Here is a 10,364-nt window from a genome sequence, read left to right on the forward strand (position 1 = left end):
TGAGAACTTTGAAAAAGCACTGGTAGTTTACTTACAAGACGATTTATACAGACAGTATCTTCACGAAGTTTAGCATTTGCAGCCATCTTGAATTTAGTCACGATAAGTCGAGCAACGAGTAAGAATGAACAGGTATGATAAGGGATCAGATTCCAAAAATAATTCAGTGGAAATGCATGGATTCATGCATTTCCACTGAATTATTTTTGGAATCTGATCCCTTATCATACCTGTTCATTCTTACTCGTTGCTCGACTTATCGTGACTAAATTCAAGATGGCTGCAAACGTTAAACTTCGTGAAGATATTGTCTGTATAAATCGTCTTGTAAGTAAACTACCAGTGCTTTTTCAAAGTTCTCAATGTCTCGTTTTAAATGTCAGGGCCCTCGGAAGTCTACCAATGAAGTGTGGAGATACATTGAGCCTCGTAAATGGGTGTAAAACAGTGATTTATTTGCATGGCTAGCCCGATGCCGAAGCACCACTACTGAAAAAGCTGTTGGTAGCATCGGCTAACTAGCGCCAGATTTTGGAGTGCAGGGGACAAGTCGAGATGGGCTATGAGACATACGTTCACACTCGGTATCATGTTTCAATACACTTTAGGTCAATAGCACACCGGAATTCTCCTTTAATATAGTTCTTAACATACTGAGGTGTTTCGGTATTGTGTGAGGCTACTCCTCCTTGTCCTCTCACTAGCCATTCCAGTCTTGTGTCTCATGGCCCTGACTCCCACACGGTGAACGTGATTGAACAGAATGAGGAAGTGCACAGGCAATCAGTCATCTCTCACAGTCCTTTGACAAAGAGGAATGCACTTCCTCGTGTCAGGCAAAACAAATGTCTGCAGTCATGAGTCACTTTCACTGACCAGGGATCAGCCTATGATCATCTGTAGCTTTTCCAGTGTTGTCAATGTTGGTCACCAAACTGTTTCTGGATCAGGTATCTCTCGTGGTACACATAAAGATGCAAGCAATAGCATATATCTTGTGCGCATCTGGATGTTTAAAAGAGCCTTGTTTCCTCCTTCACACAAAGTAGCAAATCCTGTTCCAAGTCCTCAGCTCACTTCACCTTCAAACTGCCGCTGGTTGTGGTGAGAACGATGTCTCAGAGTAAGTTCTTACTTCATTTTACTGTTTAAACTGTTCAGACTGCCTATTCATGTTAATGGCTACTTATCCAAAAGACACACTGGGTGCATAGTACTTCAGATGTTATCATGAAGCAGCAGAAGTACTTCTATGGCTACTTATTCAAACACTGCACACATATGCAAAGCATAGATGAGGAGAGTGAAAGAGGCCTTTGCCACGGAAGAGTGCAATGGTGAGGATTTCTGTGGCATTATGGCAACAAAAGTTTAGTGAACCAGTTAACTGTTGGTTTTTAGAAAGAGTGCAAAAATACAGCAAATCCATATTAGGTAATTCAATCTGTTGTGTATTCAGACAGTTTCAACAAAACCAGTCAGATGCTGGTGGTCGGGTCCTGCCAGGAGGACTGGGACATGTTACTGAGCTGTGTGAAACAAAGCTCTTCAAGTGAGCAGAAAGGGCCTTGTGGAGACTATGATGTTACCCTGGCAGTGGCGGACAGGGAGCTGACCCTATGCAGCACAAAGGGCCTTCTCAACCCTGAGCTGAAGGATGAGGAAATCATTGCTGAATTGGACTCATTCACCAGTTTGGCTTTGGAGGGCGGACTGCAGGCCTTCCTGCTGGTCCTCCGCGGGGAGGCCTTCGGTCCGAAGGAGCGGCGTGCAGTGGACGTCTTGCGGATCGCCTTTGGGGATGCAGCCTTCAGCCTCCTCCTGGTGATCTCCCTGAGAACATCTGCATCTTCCGCCCTCGCCCAGGAGTTTGAGGAAGGTCTGCTGGAGCTGGTCGACATCTGCGACGGGCGCTTCTGCCGGCTCAGCAGCAACGCTGACGTGGCAAGGAAGTCCTCTGACCAGGCGGAGGCGCTGCTGGCCATGGCTGACTACGCGCTGTCGCAGAGCGGCCTGCAGGAGGGCTACACGGCCGACATGTACGGCGTGGCGCGGCACCAGCGCACGCAGGACGTCGCCATCGCCATGCTGAAGGAGAAACTGTCCGAGGCCGCGGCGAAGGAGACGGAGGCGACAGAGCGACTGCGGCAGCATGACGAGGTGCGAGCGAAGGAGGTTGAGGAGCTGAAGAGGAGGCATGCGGAGGAGAGAGAGAGGGAGGAGGCTGAGAAGAAGGAGTGGGAGGCCAGAAAAGAGAGCTGTGCTGAAGCAGTTAGGGGATATAAGAGTCTTTTAGACAAATCTGGGAACAACACTGGTAAAGTGTGTTTCTCTGTCTATCTTTATGACTGTCCGTCTATGTTTCTGAGTTGAAAACATAACAAATGCTTTATAATTCCTCTATGTACATAAACCATGTTTATTATGTCGGGGGACTTATGATGAATATGATCTCTGAAAATACTAAGAGTGGCAATTGTTGTTTTGTGCTGAATGAATGTGCACCATGTCAACCAGCCATAAATGCAAACTCAAGACTCTTTTCCTCAGTGGTTCCTTGTTGTTGAAATGAGTTGCCCAGTTCTCTCCGTTCCTGTTATAGTTTTGGGTCTTTCAAGAGGGGTCTAAAGGCATAACTGTTCAATAAACTGAGTTTATTAAGTGTTACTTATGCGTTATGGTTTGTATATTATAGTATTTATTTATTTTCATTAGGCTATTGATTTAATTGACATTGTTGTTTATTATTGCTGTTCTCCTTGGTGTAGTCTTACCAACTTTTTAAATGGTTTACTGTTAAATTTAACTACTGTTGTTATTTGCATGTTGCTTTTTCTCATTGGCTCTTACAGCATCAGTTAAGAGTGGAGAGAAAGGTCAGACTACAATCGTCTTGTTGGGTCTGTCTGGCAGTGGCAAGACCTCGGCAGCAGACACTATCCTGACCAGGGCAACAAGCCGATTCCCGACCAACCGACTGAGAGAAGAGAGCCGGGGCGGCACAGAGTGCTGTGAACGCAGGGAGATCTGTGTGGACGGACACCGTCTGGTCGTTGTGGATACTCCGGAACTCTGGGACGAAGATGACATGGAGAGGTTGAATGATGTGAGAGACTGCCTGGCACTGTCTCTGCCTGGGCCACATGCCTTTGTGTTAGTTATGCAGGTGTGTTGATGTTTTAGTGTGTGCACTTCAATTTGTTCCTATTGCCTGCAGAGGCCTCTCAATGTCATGGTCTCCCCACAAGAGGGCGATAGACACAAACATAAATCATGTTATTTAAAACAGTTTTATAAGTGCATGTCTTTGTTTGTGTGTTTGTGTGTAGTAGTAGTAGTAATAATAATAATAATAATAATAATAATAATAATAATAATACACTTTATTTATAATGCACTTTTCATCACATATTTCAAAGTGCTGTGTGTGTGTGTGTGTTTGTGTGTGTGTGTGTGTGTGTGTGTGTGTGTATGTGCACCCACGCAGGTGGGACGTTTCACTCAGGGTGAGAGTCAGCTCCTCACATATATCCAGCAGACATTCGGTGGTGATATCGTTGAATATCTTCTCATCCTCTTCACCCGTGACGACCCCCACGGCAACTTGGGGACCGTGGGCAACATCGACAGCTATTTGGCCAACGCGCACCCATCGCTGCAGGAGATGGTGCGTCTCTGCGGCAGCCGCTACCATGTGCTGAACCACGGAAGCCTCCGGAACCCCGTGAGCCACGCCCAGGTGCGGGACCTGCTGGGAGGGGTCCGCAAGCTGGCCGCCTCCCACGGAGGGAGGCCATATGTCTGTCCTCGCTTCAGCAACCAGGAGCTGGAGGAGAGGAGGAAAGAGCTGGAGGAGGAGAAAAAGAGATAGAGGCAGGAGAGAAGAGAAAGAGGAGAAGAGGAAGAGAGGAGAGGAGGAGGAGGGAGAGGAGGAGAGGAAAAGAGGAGATAAGGAGGAGGGAGAGGAGGAAGAGATAGACAAGGGAGAATAAAAAGAAGAGAGATGAGATGAGGAGAAGAGAGCTGGAGGAGGAAGAGATACATGCTGGGGGGAGGAGAGGAGAAGCAAGGGGCTGAGAGGAGAGGAAGAGATAGTGACAGACTAGAAGAAAAAGAGGAGAGGAAAGACTGGGCTACAGTAAAAGAGAGAAGTGGAGAGGAGGGGGAGACTGCAGGAGATACTATGAGGAGGGGAGAGTTGGAGGAAGAAATGGAGGGATAGAGGGAATGGAGATGGAGGGAGTAGATGAACAGGAGAGGGAGAGAGAGGAGGGAGAGGGAGAGAGAGGAGGGAGAGGAGGGGAGAGGAGGGAGAGGGAGAGGGAGAGGAGAGGAGGGAGAGGAGGGGAGAGGAGGGGAAGAGAGAGGAGGGAGAGGGAGAGGAGAGGAGAAGGGGCTTTGGCAGAGGAGAGGAAGAGAGAGGAGGGAGAGGAGAGGAGAGGGAGAGGAGGGAGAGGAGAGGAGAGGAAGAGAGAGGAGGGGAAGAGAGAGGAGGGAGAGGGAGAGGAGAGGAGGGGTTAAAGGTGGAGGGGAACATGGACCCTTTCAAGAGAGTTCCATTATCAGCATCATAGTTGGCCCCACAAGGCTTCCGTTTTAACATTCCATATGTTATCTTAATGCAGAGGAAGTAGATTGGGAACCAAATAGAACGTTCAAGCATTGTTTTTGTTTTTATTGTTGAAAGGGTCTATAGAGGAAAGAGGAAATGAGAGGACGGGAGAGGAGAGGAGGGGAAGGGAGATGAGGAGATAAAGAGAGGGGAGAGGAAAGGGGAGGGAAATGGGTGAGAGAGGAGGAGGGGATGAAGAGAGTGTTGAGGGAGGGGAGAATGAGAGAGCTGCAAAAGGATACAGAGACAGGGAAATGTTGGAGGAGAGAGATTGAGTCAAAATTGCATGACAAGCAAAGTTCAAATCCAGTGGATGAATGCATGTAAAATATGTTCAATCATCATGTTTTTCTGCCTTTGCTTTGCTAGTTGCAGAGTGCTATCAGGCTGTTTCTGAAGGCTGTGGCAGTCTTAGAACACCCTTATCTACGGGTGACAAATAATCTCTCAAATTCAGAGCTATTTTCTGCTCTCCTCCAAACAAAATTTGAGGAAGGGAGGACTCTCTCATAAATTACACTTTATATCTACTTCAGACTGTCTTGTTTGGTTTCATAACATGCTCAAGACCTCCTCTTATGTAAACAGTAATATCCATGGACAGCGCTGGAGATTAGAATAGAAGTTACTGGAAAATATCATCAACAAAACTAGCAACAGTATGGATTACTTTCAAAGGGCTTTTATTATGAAGATAGAATTGTGCATATTGTAACATGTAATAGCCTACAGTGTATGTGACTGAGTCTTTTTAATAGTGTGTCTCATAGATTCAGAAATGTGCTTGAGATTTTCATGCTGCAATCTCTGTATTTCTTCTTTGGCAAAGCATTGAGCATTGAGATAAATATCGTGGCTACTCTCTGTGTGCACAAATGTTTGAGCTTGTGGTGCAGCCTTTGATACTCAGAAGTTGTGAAAAAATCATGAAGGGGGTTCTGTTTCCATGGTAACTTAGAGGATCTAAGTTTTTACAGTCTAGTCCATAATATGCTTTAAGGGCCTTTACTTTGAAAGAGTCCAACATCGATTTTGTTTGCCATTAAGGTTGAGAATGATTCTGGGATGAAACTATCATTGTACAAAGTGTCCTATTTAAAGACAAAGGTTAAACTGTTGTTCTTGACTATTAAGATCACTCTCCAAGTAAAATAATTGTCTACACTTTACCATTGTCTGATTGCAAGTGATTCTGTCTTTGGAACTGATTCTATAAATGAAGGCCACTGTAAACCATGGCAATGGATTAGGTTGGTATCTACCTCACATTTGGAAAACCAGTATACAACACAGTACACATGTTCTCATTATGTTAAAATTGACAATTAATAATTCTAGGACACACTTAATGTTCTTGAAGCTAGTCACAGAGGTGGGCAGTAGCCTGTGACTATTGTTCAGAATGTTTCTAGTTGATTCTTTGTGGCCCTTTCCTAATTCTACAGAGATTGGTCCTGTTACACATTAAGCTTCGTGGCAGGTGGCTGTGGTGGTGCGTTGGCTAATTGCCTAACAGGCTGCTAGGCATTATCGGTCATGGTCTGCTGGATCCATTCAGCGAAGTGGGAGATGATGGTGTAGAGGCCAGGCTTCCGGCAGGTGCCACACTTCTTCCCCCCGTTGGACGTGATCCCCACAGCAACACCGTTATACAGCAGAGGACCGCCAGAGTCTCCCTAGAGGATATTGAAGGATATGCAGAGATTTACATAAAAAACATGAGGCAATGGACAACAGTTACATGCAGCTGTCTTAACTGCATGGATGTTATTTGTGTGTGTGTGTGTGTGTGTGTGTGTGTGGTGTAGCCTACTGTTGAGTATATGTAAATGTATGAATGTGAACTCACATCACAAGTGTCTTGACGCATCCCAGCAGCGCAGAGCATGTTCTTGGTGAACTTTGACCCATAGTAGTCACTGCGGCCACACTTGTTTCTGCTCTTCACTCTAATGGTCAACTCATGCAGTTTGTCAGGCCGAGAGCCCAGGTTATTCAACGAGCCCCACCCAGCCGTATCGACAGTGGTATCCTCCGCAGGCTCGACTCCTGTCTGCTTATAGGACAGCGGCTTCACCGTGTCACTCTCCACCACTGGCCGATCAAGCTGCCAAACACAGGAATGACAAAGCGGGAGGGATTTCCATTAGAATGTATCTCTATCTCAATCAGTCTCTCTTTCTTTACCATTACTGTAGAAAAATGAATAGCTTTATTAATGCACTGATACGTTAACATTTACAGGCAGATACAGAAACGCACACGCACACACACACACACACACTCACACACACACACACACTTGTTTACCTTGATCAGAGTGATGTCACTGTCATAATTGTGAATGTTAAAATCAGGATGGTTGTACACAGCTGAAATTTGAAATGTTTCTTTAGTTGCTTCCTCCTCAGACAGAGAGTGCAGGCCGACAACAACCGTCCGTCCCCCAGCTCTGCAGGGGAAAAAAGGCTATTCTTGTTGGTGTTTACTTCAACTTGGTCATCATTTGGCCTTCTAAAATTTCTCAAGCATACAGTGACATTTAAAAGCCAATTTAAGGTAAAAGTAAGCAACATCCATTATCAAATGCCTTCGTTTTCGCAGCTGAATGTTTTATTTTTGTAATTTTCTAATGTCTGAATTGTATCATGTTGCACTCATTGTAAGTTTTAGACAAACTATAGGCCTGTTGCCAAGATAAAAAAAAAAATCCTTTAATACGTTCTAAATCTGTAACGAGACTGACCTATGTTTCCGTCTTGAATTCTTCACTTCTCATCGGAGTGCTTTAGCATTCAAAGTTAATCCCGGTGTGTTAACGTAATGCTCACCCATCCCTGAAGCAGTGAGTCGCGCTCAGGAGCCATTGACTCGCGATGAGGAACGCGCCGCACTCGTGCTTTCCGTTCAGCTGCACGGACGCCATGTAGGGTCGCGAGTGGGCCACAGCCTCCTTCCCGCCGGTCACGCTCTCACCTGTCGGAAATGAATCATGCTTATTAACCTTTTCCTTTTTTCCAGAGGTCTGGCTCCATACTATTTCGTCATATTGAAATGTCTGGCAAACTAAAACGGCATTGGATGACGCAAGTGATTATTCCAGAGAACCTATTCAACATGACATTGAATGATGAGGCTTTTTACTCAAGTTATGTTGATACACCAAAAAAAACAAAAAAGAAAAGTTGTAGAGCTAACTCACCAGGCAGCACCGATGCCCACAGAATGGCACTGGTCAGTAGAATTCCTCCCAGCATCCTGAATAGACCTTTGGCTTCAAAGAAGCAAACAAGAGAAGTCTGAAACCCTCAAGACTGCAGCTCCCTCTTTTATAGATGAAGTAAAAAGAGTGGGAGTAGCTAGAAGAGAGACATAAATCTCTCTCCTCTGCTACACCCACCGACAAAACGTTTTTCTCTTCGCTCTTTTCACCTCTTGCATGTTTCGTACAACAGGTTTGATTAATGGCACTATTTGTTGGTAGACTCCTATTAAAATCTAGATGTAGGCAAAAAAACATTTTTTTACGTTTGGCACTCATAAAGGGTTTGAGAGAAATGCAGCAAAGTGTTGCAATTAATGCCCTCAAAATCACAAATAGGCCTATTGGGTGGAATCGTTTCTCAATAAATTTAAATCGGTATAACACATAGTGAAAACTAGGCTACTTAAACGGAGTCCAGTTATGAAGTGGTTTGCTACTTGTCACATCTTGTTGTTTTTAATGAGACTCAAAATTATGGCCATAATTGTACAAAACCTGATAATCCAAGTCAGTCACATTGTCTGACTGCATTCAACATCACTGAGAGTGAATCTCATCCAAAGGTTCAGAACCTATTAAAAAAACTTAACTTGTTATTCATTAGGCCTACTCATAGCACTGAATAAATCAGTACTCTAAAATTTGAATGATTTGAAATTAATGATTACAAATATTTCCAGAAAACAGTCTCTATAAAGTCTCCTGATGACTATCCTGTGAACATAATAAGAAAGATCAAAACAGTACAACACAGCTTAAAACAAATTATGTACTATGAATAATAGAACCTGTTGAGGAGTACGGTCACAAATAATGTGATTCGAATGTTCGCAGTCCGAGAGTTCTGCATTGAGCCCTTGGGGATTTTTCCCATTGACGGTATAAAGAACACTGATAACTTTGATTGGCTGCAAACATCCATTCAAATTTCAAATGCATTTGGTTTGTGTTAAATCATAACAATCTCATCTTTAGACAGCCTCGAAAAGTTATGTGTATTGGAATGGATGGGGATGCTGAGCAGGTTAAGTTACTTTAAGTGTCCTTAAATGTGCTTACTGGACTTACTGGAAGCACCTAAAGTGAAAGGAAATGTTTTGAACCAGTTCTCCAGAAAGCACTTGACCTTTTGTACTGGCCATATAGAACAGCATGCTCTATTTCTGAGTAATGGGGTAGGGTATTGTCCCTGGAAGGAATTCTTCTTTTTTATTTTGTCACACTTACATTGTGTGATATGTGTATATGTTTTCTTTTAAACAATTATGTCTAATACTGTTTTTCTAATTTCCATGTGCCATTCCATCTTACAGTATGCCATTGAGGGTTGAACAAATTACAACCATAATCATATGAACATAAATGTATACATTTGTATAGAAAATATGTCCAGAAGTGGCAATAGCAAATATTCAAAAACTTGGTTGTGCAACATCTGCACATGCTTTCTGGGTGGCTTTGTTTGGCTATATCATGGTTTCATGTGATCATTTTTATATAGGGGGGGGTTGTATAATATGATTACAGGCTTGAAATATGTTTTATAATAGAATGGCAGGAACTGATTTCACCCGGCATGCAGATTTGGTCCCTCCCCCATGTTGACTCCATGGCTACAGACTTGACATATATTATATTGCAATATTTATTATAGTACAATCCTGGAATCATTGTTTTGGGTTAGTGACCATAATAGCATTAGTCACTCCACAGGGGATTACATGGATGGACAAAGAGTGACCTCCATAGGGGGTAATAAAAAAAAGAAAGATCAAGGTAAAGATGTTTTATGAAAGTATTATTGAGTGTAAAATGAAAGTAAATATGGGTTTCCAAACGGCTCATATTTCACGTGAATTTAAAAGCAGCTGGACAAATGTAGTTTCATATTGTGCATTTTTTCATAGGCCTATCTAATGCTAACTCTAACAACTAGCATTCACAGGCTAAGATATTATGAGATTTTTGTCTCATAATCATTTTTGTCTTTATGGTGATGGAAAAGACATTGCACTAAACGGCAATTTAATTGCCCCAAAGTTTTAAAAATATAGTAGAAAAAATTGTTGAATTATATTATACTGAATTACATACAAGCATTCTTTAATAATAATAGTCATTATTACATTTCTGGAAAATGAATAAATTACAAATATAAGGAGATAAGAGTGTGATATTTAATCAAATACATTTGGAACAGAATATTATAAGATCATTTTGCTTGAAAACATATTTTGTGTGATGGAAATGACAGTTGGACTGTCAGAATAAAATGCCAAAAATATATAATATTTAACTAAAATCATCATAGACAGAGTGGAGAAATAAACCATGCCAATACAGAATGTAATTTTGTAATTTTCTGAAATTTCCTAGATCAAAAAAAACATTTTTTTTTTTTTTTTGTAGTGTGTTTATTTATTGGCCTAAACTTTTTATTGGGATCCAGCATTTACAAATCTGCTGGTTATAACTGCACAGACACAA

At 42.7% G+C, this 10,364-nt stretch overlaps 2 protein-coding genes across 3 annotated transcripts; one reads left to right on the forward strand and one right to left on the reverse strand.

The window, feature by feature from the left end:
• The first annotated feature begins 1,041 nt into the window (after nt 1-1,041).
• Nucleotides 1,042-3,893, forward strand: LOC121693181 (GTPase IMAP family member 8-like). Of its 2 annotated transcripts, none has more exons than XM_042072455.1 (4): nt 1,042-1,123; nt 1,460-2,317; nt 2,853-3,166; nt 3,488-3,893. In XM_042072455.1, exons 1-4 carry the CDS (start codon nt 1,114-1,116, stop codon nt 3,869-3,871), a joined length of 1,566 nt encoding a protein of 521 aa, XP_041928389.1. In that variant the 5' UTR covers nt 1,042-1,113; the 3' UTR covers nt 3,872-3,893. The 2 variants fall into 2 exon arrangements, with proteins under 2 accessions (XP_041928389.1, XP_041928388.1); XM_042072454.1 differs by lacking the exon at nt 1,042-1,123 and adding an exon at nt 1,141-1,337.
• A 1,385-nt stretch (nt 3,894-5,278) lies between these two features.
• On the reverse strand, nt 5,279-7,943 carry cfd (complement factor D (adipsin)). The gene is made up of 5 exons (XM_042072496.1): nt 7,815-7,943; nt 7,444-7,588; nt 6,923-7,064; nt 6,462-6,719; nt 5,279-6,288 (listed from the first exon to the last, which is right to left on the reverse strand). Exons 1-5 carry the CDS (start codon nt 7,867-7,869, stop codon nt 6,133-6,135), a joined length of 756 nt encoding a protein of 251 aa, XP_041928430.1. The 5' UTR covers nt 7,870-7,943; the 3' UTR covers nt 5,279-6,132.
• Between the last annotated feature and the right edge of the window lie 2,421 nt (nt 7,944-10,364).

Source organism: Alosa sapidissima, chromosome 19 (genome assembly GCF_018492685.1).
Source record: "Alosa sapidissima isolate fAloSap1 chromosome 19, fAloSap1.pri, whole genome shotgun sequence".
NCBI lineage: Eukaryota > Metazoa > Chordata > Actinopteri > Clupeiformes > Clupeidae > Alosa > Alosa sapidissima.